At 43.9% G+C, this 26696-nt stretch overlaps 1 protein-coding gene across 2 annotated transcripts in view; it reads right to left on the reverse strand.

Annotated features, from left to right (window-relative positions):
* Papss2 (3'-phosphoadenosine 5'-phosphosulfate synthase 2) overlaps positions 1–26696 on the reverse strand; it is a 71249-nt gene that overhangs the window by 16582 nt on the left and 27971 nt on the right. Inside the window, exons 2-8 of one of the 2 annotated variants that reach the window (XM_040745451.1) lie at positions 15772–15886; positions 12753–12988; positions 10812–10950; positions 10164–10282; positions 9878–9991; positions 7838–7949; positions 4684–4698 (exon numbers count right to left, since the gene is read on the reverse strand). In XM_040745451.1, coding sequence (XP_040601385.1) covers positions 4684–4698; positions 7838–7949; positions 9878–9991; positions 10164–10282; positions 10812–10950; positions 12753–12988; positions 15772–15886 — 850 coding nt within the window. The remainder of the gene's footprint in view (positions 1–4683; positions 4699–7837; positions 7950–9877; positions 9992–10163; positions 10283–10811; positions 10951–12752; positions 12989–15771; positions 15887–26696) is intronic. The other variant, XM_040745450.1, reaches the window with a different exon arrangement.

Below are 26696 nucleotides of genomic sequence, written 5' to 3' on the forward strand. Positions count from 1 at the left end.
CCAGAAGGGGATTTCAGACTCTCTGGAGCTGGAGTTTTAGATGGTTGTGAGCCTACTAACTTGGATGCTTGGAACTGAACTTGGGTACTCTGGAAGAGCATCAAATATTCTTATACCACTGAGTTATCTCCCCAGCCCTAAGTTTTACTCTTTAAAAATCAAATAAAGATTGGACAAACTGAAAGCTGTTCTTGGTCTTGGAAATGAACCTGTGTCAGTGTTGGGCATTACCAACATAACTGAACTGAAAAGAAAGGTTAAAAAGAAATCACAGAGTTCACACCCCAGACAAGCAACAATCAACCCCTTGAGGTTGGTCTAGATGCAACTCTATCTTCAAATGTTTTCAGACACTGTTCATCTCACTTCTCTGGGATCACAGTCTTGCTGTCTCAGCTACAATGAACGCCATCGTTTAAAATACACTGGTGTAGGGCCTGCCTGGAGAGATAGATACTCCATGGGTAAGAATACTTGCTGTTCTTGCAGAGGAAACAGATTTGGTTCCCAGCACCCACACAACAGCTGCCACTGTTGTAACTCCAGTTCTAGAGGATCAGACACCCTCTTGTGGTATTCACAGGCATTGCATGAATGTGGTGCGCAGACATACGTGCATTCAAAACATATGTATGAAATAAAAATAAATAAATCACATGGGAGTGAAAAGTGGTACAAAGCCCCTTACTAAACTTTACTAAACTTGTGTGCACTTTCTCTAGAGAGTAAGACTATCTCACTGCTGCTAAGTGTCTAGAAGAAATTTAGAGGAATCTGGCTGTTCTAATTCCTCTGTGTGTGACAGAAGATACAAGATCAGCTGTTCAGAGAAGCTACATCTTTGTCACAGGTCAGCAGCTTGACCAAAAGAAGAGAAAGGAAATCTTGTAAACACCAGATATAGGACCTGGCAGTTAACTGTGTGTCAATGTGGCTGGACCCAGACATTTGAGCAAATATTCTCAGTGTTTCTGTGAGTTTTACTCTTCAATGAGACTGACATTTACGTTAGTGAGTCCTGAATAAAAAAAAATCATTCCCCATGATGTGAGTAATTCTCATCAATCAATGAAAGGCCTGGGGAAAAGAGACTAATTTCCCCAGAAGAGGCAATTCAGGTAGCAGCATGACTGAGCTAAAACTCTGTCTTTCCCTCTGACTCTCCAGCCTGCAGGCTGACCTTTCAGATTCTGAACTTGCTAGGCTCCACAATCACATGAGCCAATTAAAAGCAATCCACACACACACACACACACACACACACACACACACACACACACACACACACACACACACACCCTGCTCTTGTAGAAAACTCATGCTACACCACTTATAACCCCAGCTCCAGGGTTATCAGATTTCTCTGGTCTCTGTGGCCAGAGACAAATAATGTAAAATAAGCTTAAAAATTGCAAATTAATAGAAGTATCTCACTGTGGAAATCAAAACACCCACAGGTATCTCACAAGTTTCCTGATGAGGGGTGTGTGTGTGTGTGTGTGTGTGTGTGTGTGTGTGTGTGTGTGTGTGTGTGTGCGCGTGCGTGTTTTGGTGAGTTGGAGATTTAACACAAGACCTTTCACATGCTAGGTGAGCAGGGTACCACTAAGGCACATCTCCAGCTGTTTCTATGTGCTGTGTGAGTGAATAAGAGGCTTTAAAGATCATGGGGTTTACTTTGTTGTTGTCACTATGTTTTTGGGATGGAGTCTCTTGTAGTCCATACTGCCCTAGAACTACCAGCTGATAGACCTTGCACTGCTGATAGAGCTTCCTAGCACTGGGACCACAGGCTGGACCACCAGGCCCAGTTAAGGGGTTGCTGCTATTTTAATATGAAATTAGTCAGGTGTAGTAATCATGTCTGTAACCCCAGAATTTGGGATATAGAGATAGGATGATTAGGACTTCAAGGACATCCTGGACTATAATAGTGAGTTTGAGGCTAACCTGGGCTATCTGGGACTCTGTCTCAAATCCTCCCCCCCAAATAAGTGTGAGCATTTTGAAGAATTTTTAGATAAAATGGTTAAAAAGATGTAGTTGCTTTCCAGTTTGATGCTTAAAGGTATAAAAACTGGTTCTCATTTCTTAGTGATGCCAGACAGTGTGAAAACATGTAAGGCTGTGGCCTCTTTCATTTCCCTTTTGTACGTGTGTTCAAAGTTGTAACTAGTCTATCTTTCTCTCAGCTGTGCTTCCGGTTGAAAACGGAGGGCTCTGGTTCGTGTAACACGAAAGACTCAGCATTAGGTCAGGGTTTGGGAGAGAATGAGAGGAAGATCAAAGAGGAAAACCTCCAGGGGCAGAGAATATGGAGTCCTCAAATGTCAAGTCCTCTTAAGTGCTTCTGACCTGTAGAGATCTGAGTCGTGTTCCTGTGGGACAGAAAACTCCCTAACTGCTACGAGCCCAGTTGTAGGCAGGCATACCACTTTGTCTTCTTTAACTCTCTCAAGTTAGCAATCCCTAAAAGAATGTCACAGGTCAGACAGCAACTGCCAGCAATAAAGACATCCGGTCGCCCGTAAAAGCCTGCAGTGTACAGTAGATGCCATTAAAGGTTGCAAATTAGATGGCATACAGGAAGATTTTGTTGTTAGAGTAACTCTGCTTCACTAGAAGCCAGAGCACCCAGCCCTTTTGCAGAGAACCCCTAACTCAAAGCGGGGAGTTCTTGAATGATGAGTTAGCAGTGTGCGCCTCCCCAGGTTTCTTGGGGAGCGCACTGTAAAGTACAGTATTAATAGAAGTCTGTGATGAACTACAACTAAATCTACCAGGAAAGGAGAGGTTAACCAAGAGCATCATGGGATCCAGGGGTGCTCCAGTCCTAATGAGAAGTCATGCTCTCCGTGGGGAGAGAGGCCACGATGCTCAGTTCTGCTTACAGAGACTTGATTAAACTGAAGTAAAGCAAACTGCAAAGCAGAGGTCAGAGGGAGTGTCAGGAAGCCTAGCCCTGCCTGCAGCATGCTAGCAAAACTGACATCCTGAGAACACGTTGCTTCCCAGCTGCAGACTCTGATGCAGGATGAAGGACTCAACCTGGGGCCCACATGGACAGGAGTCCTACTAAGTAATAATGCCCACTGCTCCCATATGCCTGGGACTGCATCTCTTCATGGGCACAGGTATACTTAATTTGGTTCCCTATTGTCTTTCTCTACTCTTGGTTTTTGTTTTTTGTTTGTTTTGACAGTAGTGGGGATTGAACTCAGGGTTTGGCTTCATGCGGGGAGGCAAGTGCTCTACCACTTAACTACAGTCCCAGCCTTTTTTTCTGCTCTAGAAGATTTATTTTTATTTTTAAATTATATGTATCTGTGTGTTAGTGACTGCGATTGCCTATGTTAGTAAGAGGCACTGGATCCCCTGGAGCTGGAGTTACAGGTGGTTGTGAGCTGCCCAGTATGGGTGCTGGGAACCAAACTCCCACCCTCTGCAAGAACAGTGTGTGCTCTTAACCACTGAGTTATGTCGACAGCCTCTTCTCTGAAAAAAAAAAGATTATTTTATTTCATGTGTATGGGTGCTTTGCCTGCATGTATGTGTGTGCAGTGCCAGGGCGGGGGGGGGGGGGCAGATAACGGTGTCAGGTTCTCTGGAACTGGAGTTACAGTTGGTTGTGAGCTTCCGTGTAGGTGCTGGGAACCCAACTCAGGCCCTCTGCAAGAGCAATAACCACTGAGCCATCTCTCCAGCCCCTCTAGTTTTTTTTTTTTTTGATACATAAACATATCCAACAGTTGAGCTGTGCTGAGCATCCTCTGTGGCTTCAAACATTCCTTCAGCCCTTGGCCTTTCCCTTCAGTTCTCTTAAGAGTTGCCTTATTTCATTATGATTTATCTCATTTTGGAAGAGTATTGTTGCTTTTAACTTTAAGACATCCAACAGATAATGTCCTATCTAACTGAATAATTTTTTTTTGCTTTAAACAGTTGTCAATCCCTTTCTCTTTAGCACTGTAGATCTGTTTATTGGTTGCATAGGCTTTTTTCTTTCCAAGAAATGCAATTAGCATTATTACATAATTTGGCTTTTTAAAGGAAAAATATGATAAAAATAATATCAAAGATAAATGATATGTTTGGAATTTTACTTCATTCTGGTACAATGTAGAAATTTATAGTCCCAGTAAGTGTATATTTGTTTTCACTTCTGTAACTATCAATTATGATAGCTTGCAATTAAGTCCATGCATAATCATACATCACAAACAAACAAGGAATGATCATACACAGTCCAACCAGATATATTTACTTTAAATTGAATCTAAAATGAATTGCCTCATTGACTAAAAATGTTTTGCTAGTGAGACAAAAAAATTTAATTTCAAATTTCTGGAACTAAATGGGGACCAGAAGTCATTAGATAATCATAAATTTAAAAGAACTCATGAACAAAATGTGCAACGATAATTTAGAAACAAAGTTTGCTTATATTAGCTAAACTCAACATAAAAAATAATAGTTTCATCTGAATCAGAAATTTCCTGTTGTTTGTACTTGAATAATCAGAACAGTGTGATATGGTTTTACTATAACTGGTTGGATTATGATTTGAACAATTCCAGCTGCTTAATTTGGATTTTTAAAAATTACATCCTTAATAATTTTTTAAAAATTAATGTAACATATCTAATTACAATAGTTTAAGTACTTGGAGGGTGAAGTACATACCACGGAGGGCCACGCCTAGAGAAATACAAACATAAGAAACATGTTTTCAGGTCTCCACCATGAGAATCTTGAAGTAATAGTATTAAGTACATTCCTATTATGGTACTTCGCATATACCACATGCAAATATATTCTCAGCTCCTTTGTATGCACATGACACCAAATATATAGTAATACATTTTTTGTGGAATATTTTTTCAATGCACTCTAAAACATTGTTCAAAAGGAATATCTACTTGAAATAATTGTAAAACATGTTAGTCACTCTTCTAATTTCGGCAAGACAACCACATGGTTTCCAAACCAGACTTTGGGAGAGTGTAGACACAAACAGTCCTAAAATGTAGAAACCCAGATGGGATTAGAGAACCTGATGGGGTGTCTAGGAAAGTAGACACAAGTGTTGGAATTCTCAGAACCTAGATGCGAATTCAAATTCAAGTGAGATTTCTGCCCTTTCCAACACTTACTACCTCATGAGGACTCAATAGCTTCATGCAGGTTAAATGGGGTAACCTATATTAAATATATGTGGGGACCCTCATTCCTGCCTGGAAGATTCCTGATGAAGACTTTAAATAGTGGAGTTGTCTTCATCCCACTGAGTAACTATTGGCCAACATCTGTGACATTTATAGGAAGGTCTGTGAAAACCCTGAAACTACACTTCCAGCAAGAGAGAAAGTGACAGAAGACAGAAGACATAGATATGAAAATAGTAACTTGTAATACCATGAACATGAACCAATGGTTGCTTTGGGGGATTGTTCAGTTTTGATTTTGTGCTAACTAGACAGATGACACTTTTTAGACTCAGGGTAAAATGTGAACCTTTCAGGTAATTAAAGCTAACAAAATGTAGGAGACAGGGTGAGAAGGAAATCTGCTGCTTGCTGGTTGCAGGCGATTTACAGTTTGATGGTAGAAAGACCTGTGGCTGTGGCTGTGCAAAACATCTCAGTGTCCATGGTGGTGGCACAAAGCTTTGTGAGCTGTCTAACATGAGGTGATATCTGTATGAATGATAGCTCACTACACCTTCATATACATATACATATAATATATATACACGCTATATACAAATTTATAATATATAAAAATAATGTATATAATCACTCTGGAACTTAACTGTCTTCTTAGTCCAAAGCCATCGCACCAGGCATGTACTTCAAGGAGACTATGGCCTGGGAAGTGCTTTGGCTTAAAGTGATGGGGTAAGACATTGCTGCCATCGGCCTCAGAGAAGCTGACCTGTCTGCTCTACAAGCTCACTCCCTCTCCAGGATCTCTCTGTCCACAGCAGCTGGAGGAAGCCCCGGATGTGAGAGCTGGGAAGGGAGCTGTTGCTAGCCAATAGCTTTGTCGGGGCTGACTCAAGCTGACAGGACTCCGGATAAGCCACTTCAAATTTTCAAGCCCTCTTAACTGTCAGTAGTAGGGGTTTGTTTGTGTTACTAGCTAACTTGTCTGGGGCTTTACTATTGGATGAGCATTTTTTCTTAAACTTTCAATATCCCCAGGGAGGTAGGCACTGTAATTCTCATCTCCATCATACAGACGAGGGATCTAAGCCCCTTGAGTTGAGGTAATTGGGAAGGTTCATAGCTACTCACTGGCAGATTAATAAATCAGCCAGTTCCAGCTTCACAGTTCACACTTTTACCTGCTATTATATTCCACTTCTAGTTAGGACTTGAATTACAGGCCCGTGCTCGCTTGTCCTGGATCTCAGGCTCAGGACCCTTAACTTCCATTGACACTGACCCCAGCAGCCCCATCTACCACTCAGGCATCTTTCTTTATGGAGAAATTCCTGTACAAGGTGCTCACTGGAGTGAGTCTTCCTCTTTCAATGTGGTTCCCCCTTGTCCCGTGGTCACGTCTCCATCCGGGATGCACACTCATAACCAACATCTCGGATATGGCTGGCTGCTGGGTTGAACAGCATGTCCTTGGTGCAGCTATGTCCAGCATTTATCAAAATTAAGATATTAAGATTAATGTCTTATTTCCTGTGTAGGCAACCTGGCCTTCTGGATAGGAGTCCATTGGAAAGGCCAGCAGGAGGGCAGCCTGATGTAGAAGGGGTAGCAGACACGAACCAGTCTTGACTCTGGTCTTGGGGCCTCACCTCTAAGCAGTGTGAATGTGAGCAACTCATTTACCCTGAGCTTAGGTTCCTCATCTGACAAGTGGGTAGTTTCTAGGGATTTATGAAGATCAATTAAAACAGTACATGTTACAGCAAGCTAGACTTAAAGTGTGCTTTTGGCTTGTTACTTAATTTGAGAAACAAAGGCTTCTGGTTGTAGGGTATGCTCAGTTACAGTAGAGGATGAAGGCCTACTCCGGTCAGTCTGAGAATTCTGCTTCTAGGCCATTCCTAGGCAGCAGCATAAGCCCCAGAGTATCTTCCAAAGGCTGAATATCTGATTTGGTCCTTTCTTCCTATTAGACCGGAAGCTTTGCCCAGGATTATATAATTGGTGAGGTTCTACCAGCATCCTTCCCCACCTGGAAACCATTTCCCCATGGTCTTGGAATAGAAAACCCGTATCTGAGGACCTCAGGAGACTCCAGGAAGGGAATTCTTAGAGAACAGCCTGGGATTCTTCTGAGTAGCACTTGCTTCCAACCTGGACCAGAATAGCTTTTCAAAAACCATCAGCCTGTGGCTGGAAGGTTACCATCACATTCCCTTGTCAGGGTCCAGACGGCGAAACAGTTTTTATGTACGCCATGTAAGAGTTCAAGACTGACAATTTCACAGCCATCAAGGAAAACATACTCTGTGACACCATGGAGGAAGGGAGGTCCCTGTGAGTTAATAAACTGATGGGCTTGCTCCTAGATGCTCCCAAATGAAGCTTCTGACTATGAGATCCAGCAAAGAACATGGGATAGGGGGTGCTCGGGGTTGGAACATTTTCCTGGCTTCATGTACAAGTAAGGTCTTCATTTCTCAGTAACTTGGTAATAAATAATAAATCCTTGGAGAATGAAAAAAAATCCCTAAAAATGGAAACAGACACAGTAGAAGGGACACACTGTAAACAATCTAAAGATTGTTTCAGTAAGATCTGCAAACTGGGGGTTAACAGTCCTGTCTATGTGCAGACTCTTACCAAGCAGTAAGAGACAACAGACAACATACCGTCCAGCAGAGTGTCGAAGTGTATAATTTGCAAGTACTCCTTCTCCCGCATGAAGCCTTTGAGGGGCGTGGCCCAGCCTTCACTCAGAATCTGCACCCACTGCAGATCCAGCTGGAAAACACAGGAAACAAGGGGAAGTGTCCATCACCCATCTTTCTCAGTCCCCAGGATATGCCTCCCTATTCAGCTGGCGGGAGGGGGAGGGAAGAACCTTCTATGTTTTACGTGTCCCCACTTAAAACTCCATGGGCTTCTGAGTCAAGGGCCAGCTACGTGTAAGTCTAGAACTTTCCTATAAGCTGGTGATCACAGGATTCTGCATTGAGATTATTTAAATACTTTCAGCTGTAACTGTTCCCCCCATGTGCAACAGAGTTAAAAATTCATTGTCCTGCCCCCCTCACAACATGAAGGTTTGATGTACTTTTCCATATGATGCACTTTCTGGCCATTTGACTGAATTGAGCAAGCCATTGACTCTATGGTTAAGGCCAAAGTTGTTATCATGGTATGAAAATCTTTTAAGCTCTGGCTCCTGAGGCTCATGGAGGGACTTCCAGCTCCGTTTCCTCCCCAGTTAGGATCGGTTTGCCAACACTCAAGGCAATGTATGGTTGGAACCCACAGGCACTTCCCAGTTGGTCGGAGGATGAGGGCTACGGTCCACCCATCCTCTAGGCCACCTGCAAAGTTCTATTGGCTCTTTAAAACTCAACACACAGGTCACCGCTCTGAAACCTTTCCTGTCACCCCTGTGACCTGAGGAGTGACTCCTTAGGTTCTGAAGTTCTCTGCCCCGCAGACCATTTTGTTGTTGGAACTGTCACCCTGCACTGCTTTGACATGCTTACTTATCTGTCGAGGGTATTGGGATGCTTGGGCTCTCTGTACAGAACCAGGTCTTACGCAGCTGAAGCAACCTGTCTCATAAAATCTCTACATTTCTAATGAATAATAAAATGATAGCAAGAGAGACTTGACTGTCTTTTATGCACAAGTAAGGCTGATCCATAAAAATGCTACCAGCAGGTCAGTAGCTGGGGCTTCATTTCACCTCTTCCAGCTAATGAGGTCAATGCAAATGAAACTGCCATCCCCTTTTCTCAGGGGGAAGGGCACAATCTTCAGAGGAAGCTTCTAAAAGAACTTGTTCTTGCATACCTTGTATCTTATATTCTCCACACTTGACCTTGGTCTCCTATATGGCTTTGAGTTTCACAGCTGGGTGGCTATGGACATATTTGTTGGTGACAGTTTTATTTAAGAGGATATGCACAGAGCACCTCATGGGTGTGAGCTGATTGTTAGTGATAAACTTTCCCAAAAGACTTCTCTTGGACCTGTTGGTTAGTTAATTCTTGCCTGTGGTGGCTGTCACTTTGCAGAGGAGGCAGTCAGTTCTAGCCACCAGAGCGTGCTCTCCACGGTGAAGAGTCTAGAGTAGCATCTAGTCGGGACTAGTACCACTTTCCCAATTTCATGGACTTGCACGTATCGACAGAGCCGGCAGACACACAACAGAAAGGCTCACATTGTTTTAGATCAGGGTTGCTTTTGGCATTCCTGGCACCCTGCCTCTATTTCATCATACAGAGGCGTAGGGGAGCCATGCAAATTGTCCTATGCAAATATGGCTGTTGCTTTCTTGGTCAGAGAGGAGGCAAGAGGGGGAATGTCTTCATAGACTCGCCTTTACTGGATATTTCTTACGGTCAAAAGAAATGGTAGGGCTTGCAAGATGACTCAGTGGCTGAAAGTGCTTACTACCAAGCCTGATAACTTGAGTTTGATCCCCAAACACAGTGGAAGGAAGGAGGAAAGGGACTCCTGCATGTGGTCCTCTGACTCCACTCATGCAGTCACACACACACACACACACACACACACACACACACACACACACACACACACACACACACACACGGGGAGGGGGAGGCTACACAAAACACACAAATAAAGGTAGTTCTAATGAGGAGTTGTATAATAGTTTATAATGTCAGATACTAACCCTGAGTCCTAGCCATTCTGTACTCTCTTACCTTGGTAATTGATAATGCTGGAAGAGTCTCAGCCTCAGCTCGGACCTGATCGACTTTGTTTTCTGGCACAAAGAGTTCATGGATGCCCTTGATGGTGGTGTGGGGTACAATGTTCTGCAGTGAAATGGAGTTGGCAAGAGTCACAAATAAGAATGGTAAGGGGAGGGTTTTAATGAAGAAACTTGGGTTCTCTTTCAACAGTCTCTCTCTCTCTCTCTCTCTCTCTCTCTCTCTCTCTCTCTCTCTCTCTCTCTCTCTCTCTCTCTCTCTCTCTCTCTCTCTCTACCTGCTCTTGCAGAAGCTCCACAACCTGCTGCACACACTCACTTACTGAAGACAAGTTGGTCTTCAGCACACACTCTGGAGTCTCAGGTTTCTCATAATCAGAATCAATGCCTGTGAACCCTGCAGGGTACAAGATCTAAATCATATCTGTGCCTGAGGCAGAATATTCTCAATCAATAAGACATAATATGCACTGCAATAATATGTTAAACTGAAAATGTGATTTATGACTGGAAGTACAAACCACCATTCTTGACCTCTTGCTGTAGACAAGAAAATATACAGCTCTATTTTTAATATGGAGAGCCTCAAGCTAGCCATGATATCTGGCAGAAACCAAACCTTCTACTGCTGACTGGAATCCAAAAGGAAAGCAAGGAGGAAACTCATTGAAACCCATTCCTAAATCCAGGCTGGCGCATGTGCATTCTTTCTGAGCTTCACTCCTTGTGCCTGAGGTGCCATTCTTCAGAGATAAACCCCCACGTTTTAGTAGCCCCCACACACCCTGGACACACTGTGCTTTCGTAAGTGTGAGCTTCTGCAACTGTGACACAGGGTACGTAGCTTCAGACAGAGTTCTAAGGACAGTACCAGAAGATTGGCAGGGTAAGTGACCGTCAAAGACGCTGCTAGCTATCTCTCGTACCTTTAATCTCTCCAGCTCGAGCCCGTTTGTAAAGTCCTTTCACATCTCGGCTTTCACAGATGTTTAGAGGCGCATCTACAAAGATCTCAAAGAATGGGAGTCCTGCTAGCTCATGGATTTTGCGGGCATTCTCACGATCCTGAAAAGCAGAGTGTTTATAACTGTAAAATGCAAGGCCAGGGTGGAGAGGCATGCCCATAAACCCAGCACCAGGGAAGAAGAAGCAGAAGGATCCGCAGGTTCAAGTATAGACTTGGGCTGGGCAGCAGTGGCGCATGCCTTTAATCCTAGCACTCGGGAGGCAGAGGCAGGCAGATCTCTGTGAGTTCAAGGCCAGCCAGGTCTATAAAGTGAATTCCAGGACAGGCTCTAAAGCTACAGAAAAACCCTATCTCGAAAAAACAAACAAACAAAAAACCAACCAAACAAACAAACAAAAAACCCCAAGTCTTGGATACAAAATGAGTTCAAGGCCAAGCCTGAGCTACAAGAGACCCTATCCCACCAAAAAATGTTTGGTACTATTTGAATATGTCACCCAAACTTCATGTGTTGGTATTTTTGTTGGTTTGTTTGTTTGTTTTGAGGTAGGATTTCTCTTTGTAACTTTGTAGATCAGGCTGGCCTAGAATTCACAGAGATCTGCCTCCTGCTGCCTCCCAAGTTCTGGGATTAAAGGCATGTGCCATCACTGCCCAGTCCAAGTGTTGGAATTTAATCCTTGAGTGCATATATGGATGGTTCTTGGAGGTGGAGCCTTTAGGAGGAAATTGAGAGTAGTCTTGGTCATCAGGGAGGGATTCTGGTTATAACAAGAAAAATAAATTGTGGTGTATGGTGGGGCACAAACACAGTTTTAATCCCAGCACTTGGGAAGCTGAGGCAAAAGGATTAGGAATGAGCCTGGCCTGAGGATATACATAGCAAAATAACTAGGGGGTGGTTATGGGGGTGGGTGGGTTGGATTAGCCTAACTCTTGCTCTTTGTTGCATGAAATGCAGTATGAAGCTCTCATCAGATGCCACCAGGCGCTGACACCATGCTCTTGGGTTCTGAAATTTCCAAAGTCATGAGTATAATAAGTCTCTAGTCTTCCTAAATTCATCAGGTCTGGGGTTTCGTTATAGGAGAAAATGGGTTAGATCCTTCATGGCAAAATACAACGTACACTTGGGTTTGATAATCTCCAGACGTGTCCCTGGCAGAGTCCTTCCAGAAAGCCCAGAGATGTCACTCTGGTAAACACACGGAAAAACTTCCCACAGCAGCTACAGAACGCATCTCCTGGTTAGCAGAGCTTATGGCTCTTGATCCAGGAAGGCTTTGCTAGAAACTTCCTGCTTTAGAACCCACAAAAGCTGGCTCTTTGAATTGGCTGCTCTGTTTGGGTCACCTAAACATTCTCGTTCAGAAAACTGAAATAACAGGCCGGGGATGTCCTGCTCAACTCTTTATTCTGACCACACGTTCTTGGTGACAGTCATCCATAAAGGCTTCATGTCAACTGGGGCACTTACTTCTGGCAATGAGGCAACTCTCTTTATAAAACCAATAGCAAAGTCGGGTGATGGTGGTGCACGCCTTTAATTCAGCGCTCGGGAGGCAGAGAGGCGGAGAGGCACAGAGGGGCGCAGAGGGGCGCAGAGGCGCAGAGGCAGGCGGATCTCTGAGTTCGGGACCAGTCTGGTCTACAAGAGCTAGACAGCCTCCAAAGTCACAGAGCAGCACTGTCTCGAAAAACCAAAAACCAAACCAAACCAAAACAAAACAAAAAACAATAGCAAATAGAGGAAATGCAGGGCCCGTGAGGAGAGGGAGAAACGGGTGGGAAAGGAAAAGTCTGATCTCCCCAGCTCCGCTGGCTGCTGGCTGAGGGCCACAGCGGAGGGAGTGAGGAAGGACATGTGCGTCCATGCCCTGCACTGGGCCAAATCTTTTACCTTTGTGAACGGAGAAATGAAGCTGGTAATGCAGATCAGGCCGGCATCAGCAAAGAGTTTGGCCACCTCTGCAATCCTGCGGATGTTCTCTTCGCGGTCCCCGGGAGAGAATCCCAGGTTCTTGTTAAGGCCATGACGGACATTGTCCCCATCCAAGGAGTAACAAGGGATGGCATGGGACACAAGGTATTCTTCCAAAGCGAAACTTATGGTTGTTTTTCCAGCGCCAGAGAGACCTGTCAGAGCAGAGATGAGATGGAAACAGAGTAAGATGAAAAATGATCAACTCGGGAATTGAGGCACAGCATGTAATCCCCGTGTTCGTGAGGTGGAGACCAGACAATCAGGAGTTCAAGTCTAGCCTCTGTTCTAGGAAACCATTGTCTCAGTAAACCAAAGTCCCTCAAAAGATGAAAACCAATGAGATAACCTGGCACCATTATACTTAACTCTTAGTAATATTTTAGCTTTAAACAAAAACCATTAAAATCTGGAAAGAACACAAAACCCGAGTTCTTGCATTTATCTTGAATTTTGGAAGTTTTTTCAGAGCAACCAGGGTTTGTAAATAGGCAGACCTGGTGGCATAGATGGTGGACTTTTGGCCTGCAAACCTTTTTAAAGATTAGAAAGGTGTTCTTACAAATTGAGGTGCTGGCTGCTCTTGAGAAAGCAAAGCTGTGGTGACAGGAGATTTACCTCTTCTGGGAGCACCTAGTGGAGAGGGGGATTGGCGCCCAGAAAACTGGCAAGCCTGTGGATCCTGCTGGATAACCACCACCAGGCAACAGAAACCATTTGCTGCCCTTTGGCCGTAAGAGTTTTCAAAATAGACTGTCAAAATGCAAAGGTATTCATGCTGGCCAAGGCTGAAGACTTTCTGAGTTCTTAGGTGCATGCCCACTCTGATCCAATGACACTTCATGTCTTTATGTGAAGATAGATGTGCCAGCGAGCATACTGTATGATCAAGCCACTCTGTAATTTTCTAGGTAAGGAGAACATGGTGGTGGTGGTGGGGCACAAATGATCTAAGTACTCAGGGTCTGACCTACCCCAGAAAGCTTGCACCTTCACAGCTCACTTGTCCTAAAGTGAGCATGATGAATATTCCAAGACACAAGGCTTCAACTGCACAGAACTCAATGTGGAGAAGAAAAAACTGGGGGAGAAAGAGAGAAAAAGGCAAGAAGGCACCCGGGGATGGGAGGGTGCAGAGCAAAGCCAGGACAAGCTCAGGGGAAAGGGAGCATGAAGAGGGAGGGAATCTGCAAGAGGTAAATAAATTGGCCCCCAGGTTTGCAGGCCCATTTTAAAAGTCATGCTCTTGACTCTGACAGCGGACCATAGAAGAAATGTCCACTGTAGCTTCTGGGAACCTACTGAACCCCTGCAGTTTCTTTCTTTCTTTCTTTTCTTTTTTTTTGGTTTGTTTTTGAGACAGGGTTTCTCTGTATTGTTTTGGAGGCTGCCCTGGAACTTGCTCTGTAGACCAGGCTGGCCTCGAACTCACAGAGATCCGCCTGCCTCTGCCTCCCGAGTGCTGGGATTAAAGGTGTGCGCCACCAACACCCAGCAAAGTAAACCAATTTTTTTGTTTTCCTTCTCAAAGGGGTGCACATTAGAGAACATGAACTTCACGTGTCTGTCTCAACACAGAAGTGCTTCCCTGGTGAACAGCTGGGGAAGGCAACGGATGGCAGGTGAGGCATCTTGGGAATACAGATGTTCCTGCTACTACAGCCCGAAGCTCACAGAGCAAGCTAGGGGAACACCACAGGTAGAACGATAGGCAAGTCCATCGTGTTGGCACTTGGGGCTCCGTGCCCATTGTCTAACCTCACCTTAGAGGATAGATGAAGTTGTTTTGATGCAAACACCAGCTGTGAAGGAAACCAGGAAACCACAGGCACCAGGAAAAATTCAAGAATAGCAAGGAAACAAAACAAAATAACCCTGGGTGTGTATCACAGTCCTATAACACCACACTGAAGGGCTAAAGCAGGGGAATCATGAATTCTAGTCTAGCCCACGCTTCACAGTGAGACCCCGTCTCACAAACCATGAACAGTGCAAGCCAACAGTAGCAAATAGAAATCGGCAGGAGAAATTCAGGCAGGTCCTCCAGCTCTGTCCACATTCTCGGTTAGACTTTGCCTGTGTGAGCAGAAAATAGCATACACGCCTCTCTCACTGCCCGAATAAACATGCTTTTGTCTCTAGTCTCTTCCCTTTTTGGAAAGTCCTGTCTACAAAGTGAACCTGGATTTCCTGTTCTGAAGCCTGACTCTGTCACTGTCTGAAGCCTGGCTATATCAGCTATCAGTTTAGGTAAGAACTCAGACATGGGATGGCAGGGGTCTTAAGGCCTAATTACAAGTTTGTCATTAACCTCTAACTTTGGGACATGTGGATTGAAAAGGACAAGAAAGGGGACATTCACTGGGTCATCTCAATAACAGCAAGTTGTTTCTACAGGCAGAAGACAACTCTTGGCCAGGGTACAATTTCTAGTGATCCTTCTCACACAGATTCAGTTTGTTAGTGGAAAAGGCCCCCGGAACATCAAGACATCAGAAAACTAGCTTGAAACATCTGTAACCTGACAGACTGCCAAACATTCATAGTTGAATTAGGAAAAGCCCTTTTGTCATGACAGGAAATGGGTTTAGGAGTGATGATGAGCAGCTCCTTAGAGCTGAAAGAAAGTGTCAGTATTTGCTTGCCTCATCTTGTGCTGCCTGAGAATGGTAACTGATAGTCAGTAACCTCCCACTGCCCACCAGACTCTGGCTCTCATGGACAGGAGAGTGATGACGGACAGTCAAGCATCTACACAGCTCTTCAGTTCACTTCATTAAGCCTCAAATAAACATCTACTGTGTGTAATATGCCACCCCGGGTTCCTTATAATCATATCAAACATCAATTTTCCATCTTAAAAACGGTACCTGGAAAAGTGTGTGCGTGTATGTGTGTGTGTGTGTGTGTGTGTGTGTGTGTGTGTGTGTGTGTATACCTGTTAGCCACACGGTACATCCTCGGAATCCTCCCCTGGTTCCAACCACCTGTCCTCTCTTATTCCTGCTCACATGATGGGCCTGGTAGACCACATTGGTGGATTTTTGCTGATCCTACAAAAGAAGATAAGATTGAGCATAATATTTGATTAGTAAATTGCATATGCTTTGCATGGATCATATACATGTATTTTGACTTTAAATTGCAGAGTTGAAGTATGCATGTAACATGGGAAAAGTCCCACCCTCATCGCCCAGTGTTTGAACTTTTTCCATCCCACTCATTTATCTACACATAAGTCAGGAGAATTTTCATTTCCACAAAATAATTAATTTTGAAGTACTATATAATATTACAGTGACTCATAGAATGCAGTCTGCTATATAACTAACAGAATTATGTCTCTGGCCTTCCCCAGCTAGAACTTGAAAATAGAGTACCAGTCATTAATGTTACTAGTTTGTCTGAACTCTGCTTTTAGAATAACCTCCATGCCCTTTTCAGACTACCCAAGTAGTCTGTCATAACTGATTCCATGACAGTTAAAATTAGGTACCTTCTGTAGGAGGTGGAGGGCAGTTAAAATTGGGTACCTTCTGTAGGAGGCAGAGGGAAATGTCTGCAGCTTTAAATGTCTCTTGGGCTTGAATAATAACAACCAAATATCCCAGCAGCAAGGGGAATTCTAGAGAGGGTGATTTGACCCATTCTGTACCTATGGAGATAGTGACATGACAAAGTCTTAGCCAAGCCAAAGCCAGATGTGGTAGCTTACACCTGTTATTCCTGGGAGGCTGAGGCAGGAGGGTTGCCTGGAATTTGAGGCCAGCCTGGGCTACATAATGAGTTTCAGATCATCCTGTGCTATAGTGTGAAATGTCTCAAAAAGAAAAGAAAGCAAACCAACATGGCTCCTCCCTATCTAGCCAGCAGTGAGCCTGTAAGAGTTTAGTCTTTAAACACAGTGGCTACTGCCTCAAGAGAACTAAACTCTGTTTCTTCTACTTTCCTAGGGTCAACATGTAACCTTTAAGGTCCCCAAGAGAAATCAAAATGTACTAGTTATGAGGCATGGAGGCTAGTTCACACACCACACACCTGCATTCGTGTTATAGTAACATTAGTCTAGCTAGGTAACAGATTATCAGATCTTGTAAATTCTGATTGGAAGGTAAAATGTCTAATTAATAGTAAAAGGTTAAATAATACAGTAAGCACAGTTTGGGGTGGACATTTATACAATATAACCTATTATTCAGGAGAGAAAGAAACTATAAGCAAATTAACAGATTTGGGACTATCTGTGATGTAGTAATTTCTGAATTGTAAACATCTATTCTCTCTGCTTGTCTGTCTGTCTCTGTCTCTTTCTCTTCCTGTGTGCCTTTCTCTTTGTCTGTTTTTCTCTGTCTCTTTCATGTGTCTATTTTATTTACTCTTTCAGAAATCATATATGTATGCAATTAAACATCATGTCCACCCCTATTTCCCTCTTCCAAATTCCAATTCCCCCAAGCACACTTCCCTCACAACTTCATGTCTTTCTTCCTTCCTTTCTTCCTTCCCTTCTTCCTTCCTTCTTTCCTTCCTTCCACAGCCCACTTCCCATATAGTACATCAGTATGGGGCCATCCAATGGAGCATGGATGAGTGTCCACATCCCCAAAGGATAATACTTCTTGTCGTGGAACAATCTTTTTGTACACTGTGGATATTTGTTGCTCTCATTGATCTAATAAAGGTCTAAATGGTCGATAGTTAGGCAGGTAGAGGTTAGGTGGGACTTGGGGATAAAAAGAGAGTTCCAGGAAGAGGGAGTCATGAGGAGTTACCAGGAGATGTGGAGAGAAGCAAGATGAACATGCCGTGCTGAAAAAAGGTACCTCTACATGGCAGAGTGTAGATAAGAAATGTGGGACAATTTAAGTCATAAGAGCTAGTTAGTAACAAGCCTAAGCTGTCAACCAAGCACTTATACTTAATATTAAATCTCTGTATGGTTATTTGGGAGTTGGCAGTCCGAATGAAAAACTGCCTACAGATTCTTTTTCCTTAGCATCTGTCAATAGCCAATCGCTCCTCAGCCTGACTGCTTTCATCTTGTGCAGGTAACCAGGGCTGCTATGAGTTCATGAGTGCAATAGTCATATCCAGAGGAATACATTTCTCCTCCCAACCCTCCAGATTTTTCATTCTTTCTGCCTTCTCTTCTGGTACTTGATGGGGGAAGTCCTTCTGAATATATGTTTGCCCTATTGGTTGATAAATAAAGCACTGTTGGCCAATAGGGAAGCAAGATAGGTGTGACTAAAAGGAGGATTCTGGGAAATGCAGTCAAGAGTAGAGATCCCGGGAGGAGAGGACAAAAGTCTGGCATTCTCGGTGAAATAAGACCTTATAAAAATACATATTAGTAATTATGGGTTGATAATTAAGTCAGAGCTAGCCATTAAGAAACCATAGCAAACAACCAACAGCTTCATAATTAATATAGCATCCTGCCTATTCATTTGGGACTGACGTGGCTCTGGGACCAGGCTGGTGGGAAGAATGCATGCTACAGGTCCTGAAGTTGCATGCTAAGCATTTTACCCACTGAGTCATCCTTCCTGGAGATCCCAACACTGGTCCTGAAGTTGCATGCCAAGCACTTTGCCCACTGAGCCATCTTTCCTGCCCCTCAATGAGCTTAATGTGCATTTACACACAGTAGAGTGATGAAATCATCAACACTTTTTTTGGAACAAGTCCTAGTGGATCCTAGAAAACTCTGGGCTACATGGGCTACATGAGCAAATTAAGTCATCTCTTTCCTCTCCCTTTAGATACTAAAAAGCCAAAGAGGGCTATAGCTAGAGTGGGTTGACATGGATAAGGAAGTGAATATTTTCTGTCAGTGCCAAAAAGCCATCCAAATGTGGGTGCTGCTGGCTAGTAGTCACTTTAGACCACCATGAGAGGCTGTAGACATTGGATTATAATCATTCACTTCAAAAACTAGAGGGAAGTAGGAGCCTCCAAGACCCTTGTAGGAATCAAGAATGGCAGGACACCCCAGGGGAGCAGGCCTCTTTGTGTGGTAGAGCCCCCCTCCATGGGGCAGTTATGAAACAAGCATAACAATGCATCTGAAGGGTTCAAGAAGAATGTGACCCGAGGTCCTGTATGAGAGAGAGTATCAGCCAGGTTAACTACCTAAGTCTTCAAAAGTGGTCTTCTGATGCCCCATCAGACAAACTAGTCAAAACCTGGAGGTGGTAGACACCCCCAGCACACTAGACAGGGTTGCACTAGAGGGCGCATCAATCTCTTTATAATTCAAGGAGAACATTCCCATCTCCTTATTCCACCTTTGCTGTTTCATTAAACCAGGATTACTGTGTCTAAATTATCAGGACTAGAAGTCAGTTGGTTCTTCTGCTCCTTCATTGGTTCTTCAGTAGTGTTTATTAAGCTCCTACTCAGTGCTAGGACAATCCTGGGCACCAAGCAGGCAGAGTCCTTGGCATCATTTTGGGTAAGAAAATGAAGTATCTCCATTTCCCTAAGGAGAGAAGAGGGTGCACACACACACACACACGCACACACACACACACACACATACACACCACACCTCCCCCAACATGCATACATATAATGTATTCTATTATAAAAGTATATAAAGAGTACCTGCATGTCAATCATAAAAAACCTCAGTGTTAAAATGATCTAATGAATCATATTACAGAGTCACCATGTAGTGCACAAATTCATCAGTTACCAAAGAAATACAAAATAAAACCAAAACAAGATACCAATACCATCTAATGGCAGTTAAAGTATGTCTCCTATATTAATGTTTGCGTGCGTGGGTGTGTGTGTGTGTGTAAAAAGGAACAACTGTCTTACAAAATGAAATGTTTACCTCCACTATAGCCATTTACTCAAGAGAAATGAAGATGTGTGTCCTAAAAAAGACTTGTGCAAGAATGTTCTTAACAATTTTACTTGGCTAAAAACTGGAAAAGTTTGTCATCAATTAAAGAAAAGGCTCATACACCTGGAATAAAAACCCAGCTCAAATCAGTCTACAAAATGGAACACTATTAGAAGCTAAAATGATTTGGCTGGCAGATATGTGCAACATGGATGGAATGAATGGAAAGCCTTATGTCAACTCCAGGAAGTCTTAATGGAAGACTATATATGTGTGATTTCATTTATAGGAAGGCCCAAAGTAGGGGACACAAGCCAACCGTGTTAGAACAGCAGCTGCCTGTAGGGTGACTGCAATGCTTCTGACTTGATAGATGTTCATACTTTCTTTACTGAAGGCATGCATTTCACGATAGGTAAGGAAACAGGAAGCATGTAAGATTTAAGATGGGGGAACCACCTTGCTCCATGCTGATGTGTTGCTGGGAAAGGACTCAGTTTGTAATTACAGGACATTAGACTCTGGTATCCTTTCCACCGGTACACATGAGCTCCAAAGATTTACTTTGTCTCTTTTTGGCCCTGTTTTCTCTGTGTGTGGGCAGAAATCCAGAGTCAACTTAGGCTCTGTTAATGTTCTGTGTGTACTTTGACACCATACTGATGTCTTTCCCAAAGTTTTTTTTTTCCCTGTTTAAAACCAGGTCAGCAAAAGCCAGGTGTTGGTAGCGCACGCCTTTAATCCCAGCACTTGGGAGGCAGAGGCAGGCAGATCTCTGTGAGTTGGAAGCCAGCCTGGTCTACAGAGTGAGTTCCAGGACAGCCTCCAAAGCCACAGAGAAAAAAAAACCCAAAAAACAAAATGAACAAACAAACAAACAAAAAACAAACAGGTCAGCAATCTACAAGTAGAAACTGCTCTAAGGTGTCATTGTAGTTACTTATTTACTGTTTGTTTATTTAACTAACAGTGGTGGAACTTGAAACCAGGGCCTCACACATGCTGTCTGAGAACCCTGCAATTCAGCTGCAGTTTCCAGTTCTTTGAAAAGTTCGAAGCTTGCTGTGCAGTCTGAGGTGGCTTAGAACTTGTTATTCTCCTCCCAAGTAACTGGGGTTACCAGCATGTGCCACCATAACACACCTGGCTTTTAAAAGTTGCATCCTTCAAAAAAAAACTTTTATCGGTGTGTGTGTGCCTGCTTCTCTATATTGGCACCACATCTGTGCAGTACCCTTGGGGGCCAGAAGAGGGCGTTGGACCCCTGGGACTTTAATTAAAGGTTGTGAGCTCTCCAGTGTAGATGTTGGGAACTGAATCCAGCTCCTTTGCAAGAACACCAAATGCTCTTAACCACGGAGCCATCTCTCAGCTCCTGTAGTTGCCTATTAACCACGAGTTTTATAAATTTTTTTCACTATAGCAATATTAGAAAAAATGTTTTCCGATGGTCAGGTATTGAGTTCTTTTGGTTCAGCAAAATATTTTACTTATTCATTTCCAAAATCAATCTTTATGTTTTACAAAGGCAAATAAATAAAATAGAAGTAGATTTTTGAATGCTATTTGAACAACAGATGGGTGGGGTGACCAAAAAGACTCCTTCCCCATTGGAAGCTTTGCTGTCTCTGAAGAGCACGTGGTGTTCCAAGCTTTGGAAAGAAAATTGCTGGCAGCATGACTCTCGCTACAGCTCTGGAAAACACACATGAAGAGAGCAACTGCCTACCTCCCTGTGTATACAGGAAGCAATAGTCCATTCTCGGTGTCGTTCTAACAAGGTCACCCAGCAGGAACCTCACAGTTGGTGACATACTTTTACTTTGGGTCTCAAAGAAAAATCATTCAAAAGTTCCTGTTTCTTTTAGATCTCTGGGGCAAGGAAATTTCCCTTCAGCAAGCAAAAAAGTATTGTAAGTATGGAATTGGGAGCCACGCAAACCTGGACTGGAAGCTGCTTCACCCCTTGTGCTGTGACACATAGCGCGTTCCTCTGGGGTGGAAAAAATGGGACGGTGCCTCCTGTGGTTGAGGCGGTTAAAGTTAATGAGGACCAGCTGGGGACCTAGTGACAGTTGGAGGTCTAGGCCATCCAGAGTTGGGAGTTTCTGATGTTTGGGCTCTCTCTGGGGCAGATCTGGCTGGCAAGGTGTGGCTCTTGATTGCATCAGACAGGAAAAAGGACAGCATTTAATGTGGGATCACGAGTTTCGCTGACAACCAGGATGCAGCGACTCTTGCAGTACAGATTATGGGGGCTCACCCAGGAAGCACCCCAACCCGGCTCATCCCAATTAAAGGCACCTCATTTCATCCAATGTGTTGCCCTGATTTTGCCTCTCTTGGAGTGGCAAGAAGAGGAGTGAGGCCTTTGCCCAGGTTGACTTCATGAGCTCTTTAGAATCCAGGTCAGATCACACAGCCTAGGGGCAGCATTCCTCTGCTGACACTCCCCTGCCTCCTATTGGTGGTGCAGAAAGGGGAGAGCTGTAGAAATTCTGGAACTTAGGATGAGGCACCCTGGGTCTTGGCAGAAAGCCTCAGCCTTGACATTGTCCAGAAGAGAATAACCTGAGGGAAAGACTTCAACATGTTCACAGGAGGATGGGGGCCATCCCAGAGCCATAGCCAGCGCCACAACTCACGCTGAGGCGTGTAGCAAAGGGGAGAGCCCTGAAGGAAGGAGGGATCCGAAAGCGCACTTCAGCCTAAGTCAGGTACAGAGGCTGCTCGCCAGGAGCGCAGAATTGTTGTTTTTAAAAAGGAACAAGCGCATTTGAGTTCTCCCTTCACCGTGGTGTTCCCTGCACAGTGCAAACAAACCACAGTGTCCCTAAGAACAACCCACTGGCTTTTGAACAAGTGACCCTCAGGGGTGTTTCACCACCCTTGTTGCTCTCTTGCAGCTGAGTGTTCCTCCGGTGGAAGTAAAACTGCAAATTTCTTTGTGAACCGGGAGGCTTCCCTCTGACTTTTCTCTGACACACTCCAGCTTTAAAAGAATCCCTATAATCATAACATGGGAAACACAATCCTTATTCAAAACTATTCATAGCAGCGGTTATGGAAAAGGATTTTGTAACCAGAAAATAGGCTGCTTTCAGGGATTCCCAGTTTTCAAGTTCTGAGGTAAATTACAACCAACAGGACAATAGCCATACCAATAGCCATACCAAGCAATCACTAAGCAAACTCACAACAGATAACCTTGACACCTTAAGGCCAGTCCCTGCACACAGAGTCCCTATAACATGTCCAGTGAAGTGCTGCCAGGCTACCCAGCGTTTGTAAGTATTTCACTAAATCACACTGGCTACTGTACGTAATCTTTAATTGCTGCCTGTGTAGTCGAGTCTGGTAGACGCTGAACACGAAGGCAATTTTCTCTGCTTTGCTGCCGTTACCACCCAGTGGACATTCATTTATTCAGTTTCAGTCTTGTAGTTACTGGGGGACAGACAAGCTTTAAGTGAAGAAGGTGGTAGTTTGAATGTAATTGGCCCCCATAATCTCATTAGGAGGTGCGGCTTTGTTGGAGTGGGTTTGATCTTATTGGAGGAAGTGTATCACCGTGGGGATGGGCTTTGAAGTTTCCTATGTTCAGGATACCACTGAGTGTCTCGTAAACTTCCTGTTGCCTGCAAGATGTAGAACTACTCTCAGCTCCAGCACCACATCTGCCTGCATGCCGCCATGCTCCCCATCATGATGATGATGGACTGAACCTCTGAAACTGTAAGTGAGCCACCTCAATTAAATGTTGTCCCTCAGCTTTCTGTAATGTGACAGAAATACTAATTTTTGTCAAATAATAATTGACAAAAATCCTGAGATAATGACTTATCAGGAAGGAAGGTTTATTTGGGCTAATGGCTTTAGAGTTTGTAGTCATGCTGTAGAATATTATTTTAATATGGGTTACATTTGTTTATGCTGTGGAACATTTGTTTAATGATGCAAAGGTGTGTTGTATTCTTTTATGCTGTGTTTGTTTAACTCTGTAAAGCTGTGTTACTTTGCCTTTCTAAAATGCCTGATTGGTCTAATAAATATCTGAACAGCCAAATAGCTGGGCTGGAGAAAGGATAGGCAGGGATGGCAGGCAGAAAGAATAAATAGAAGAAGTCTGGGAGAAGAAGATCAAGGAGCCAGAAAAGGAGAAGGAGAGGAGGACATCAGGGGCCAGTCACAGAGTAAGAAGTAAAGAAAGGTAAAAGAACAGAGAAAGATAAAAGCCCAGAGGCAAAAGGTAGATGGGATAATTTAAGAAAGGCCGGCTAGAAATAAGCCAAGCTAAGGCTGGGCACACTAGAAAGACTAAAACTCCGTGTGATTATTTGGGAGCTGGTATACTTCCTTCCAGGGAGAAATTTCCACATCGTATTGAGGTGGGGATAATTACTCATCCTAGAACATCATCTTCTTCCTTCTGAATGTCTCATGGTCTTCCATGCTTGGTTTCTAAACATTACTAAAAGCTCGCTAGCACAGCAATCAGTCTTCTGCTATTTTTTTCCCTCTTAGAACTCTGACTCAAATAAACCTTGCTACATTTATGTTAGGGTAAACCTAGACAGACATCTTTGTCTGGTTGGCCTTCACTCGTCTTCTCTTGATTGTTTTGGCACCTTCAAACCCAATTTATAATCCAGTCAAAATCAGCCAAAGCCTTTCCTACCTTGTAAAGATCACATCTCACCATGGGACATAGCGGAGCCACTAAAGTCCCACAGCAGTCCCAAGGCCCCTGCTGAATCAACTTCACTTTCAACTATTGTGTGCCCGTGATGCGATTGGACTCAGTGAACTGGGCAACAGATGTCAAATCACTCATGCTCATTCCCTCAGTAATGCTTGTCCTGTGTCTGTTCCAGTGGTTCTCAACCTGTGGGTCACAACTCCTTTGGCAAACCTATATCTCCAAAAATATTTACATTGTGATCCATAACAGTAGTGGAATTATTCTTATGAAGTAGCAATGAAAATAATTTTGTGGCTGGGGGGTCACCACGAGAGGAGGAACTGTACTAAAGGATTGAAGCATTAGGAAGGTTGAAAGTCACTGAGACAATAGAATCCATTGTTTCCCAGACTGCGATATTTGTGGGAACCTCAGGTGGTGATAACTAAGTGTTCCTAATGATTCATTTGAGCCAGTCCACTGGGGGCTGATTTCCCTGCCAGCACCTCCTGTTCTACAGCCTTTGTCTCAAGGAGAGATGGGAAATTACAGTGCTTAGTTTCTATTTTCACAGCACATGGATCCCATCTGCACCCGTGTTACAGCGCCACAAGCCAGGCAGTGAGAGGCTCTGTCCCCTAGTCTAGTATCTCAGATGCAGGGTTTCTCCTAATCACTACAGTTTCCTCAACTGGACCATTACTAAGGCCTCTGCTGTGTACTGAATCATGAATTTTTCCCTCCCTCTGTATCAAAGGTGAGACTGAGGAGCATCTGCTACCATTTCTACCTGCCCTTTTCACCCCAGTATCTAATTCTTCCCATGGATTCCAAGTTTCAGAATCCCAGAAAGGGCTCTTAGTACAGACATGATTTGATTTCTGTTTCTAAGCCACCCAACCTCTTCTTCATGGCAGGGCTCTCTTGAGCCTGCTTTCCACAGAACTTCCAAAGGACACTCAGGAATCTCACCTGTTCCTGAGATTTTGCTAGAAACCCCAAGTCTGTATCTTTAGATACCCAAATGCATAGCATTGATGGTTCTCTCCAACCACTGAAACAGCACAATCAAGATAGAATTCATCCTCTTGTCTTTGTCCCTCACCCACTTCCCCTCCTCCTCTCCCCTTGGCAATAACTCACACTGCTACTTGTCTGAGGAGTCATCCTCACACGCTTCACTCTGCATTACAAGGTACCAACTTATCTCTAAACCTTCTCACCAAGTCCAGGCAGTTATTCTCAACACATCCTGCTCCTGTTAGTAGGTTGTTTCCAAGAGCACCCCTCCCACACCTTTCAAAGTGGATTCCATGTCTCTCTCCCATCAGTCGCCTTTACTGCCAAAGTACGTTTGTTTCCCTCGCTTCAAATCCTACAGTAGACCAAATGGCCTTCAGAGTAATCTCCATGAACTTCATGTTGGGACACAAGCCACTGCTTTCAGCCTCTCCCATTGCCCCCCTCCTGTTTGTCTTACTAAACACCCCAGTCTTACTTCAAACTGGTACTAGTCCTGCTTCAGCCTCCCAGTGCTGGGTTACAGAAACATGGCACCATGGTAGGCCCTTCTATTGACAGTCACGTGAACCCCTTCCTTCTTTCTGGAACAGGATATGAGGCTCTAAGCCTTGGCCAGAATTCCCCTCGCTCGGCATGCACTCTTTCTCCGCACAATTGTTACTCATTTACTAAGTAAACGTGGCTTAAAAGTTACAGCCAGACTTCGGTCACCCTTCCCGCCCACAGCCTCACTCCGCAACTTCCTCCTCTTACCCCACTGGATCCTGTTTGGCCTCATCTCGGATTTCTCCACGGGTACCTAGTTTCTCCTTGTGGGAAAATACAGATGCCTGGGGCCCTGGCTACGAAATTCTGACTCAGCTGGTGAGAAGTAGCATCCAAGGGCTGTAGAAGGGTTTTGTTTTTTAAACAACACCATCAACAACAAAGTGTCTCAGACAATTTCACTGCTCAATCAGATCTAGGAAAGACTAGCCATTATGTCCAAACATAGGTCACAAACGGTTGTTTATAGGAGTTTCTCTGCTCACACCTGCCTTTGAATTCATGTGCCTGGAATAGTATAGGACACCAAATTTAGCAAATAGATTGCTGGAGAGATGTCTCAGTAGTTAAAAAGCACTTGCGGTACAATCATGAGGCCTAGATGTCAGAGAGTGGCACCTTCTAACAAGGCAGGTATCCTGCAAACACATCTAACAGTGGTTCCAGGAATCCACTACTCAACGCTGCCCTCCATACGTGCACAAACATGTCCATACACTCACGCATACACACGTACAAATGAAATAAAATTTATGAG

Source organism: Mesocricetus auratus, unplaced genomic scaffold (assembly GCF_017639785.1).
Source record: "Mesocricetus auratus isolate SY011 unplaced genomic scaffold, BCM_Maur_2.0 Super-Scaffold_4256, whole genome shotgun sequence".
In the NCBI taxonomy this organism is placed as follows: domain Eukaryota; kingdom Metazoa; phylum Chordata; class Mammalia; order Rodentia; family Cricetidae; genus Mesocricetus; species Mesocricetus auratus.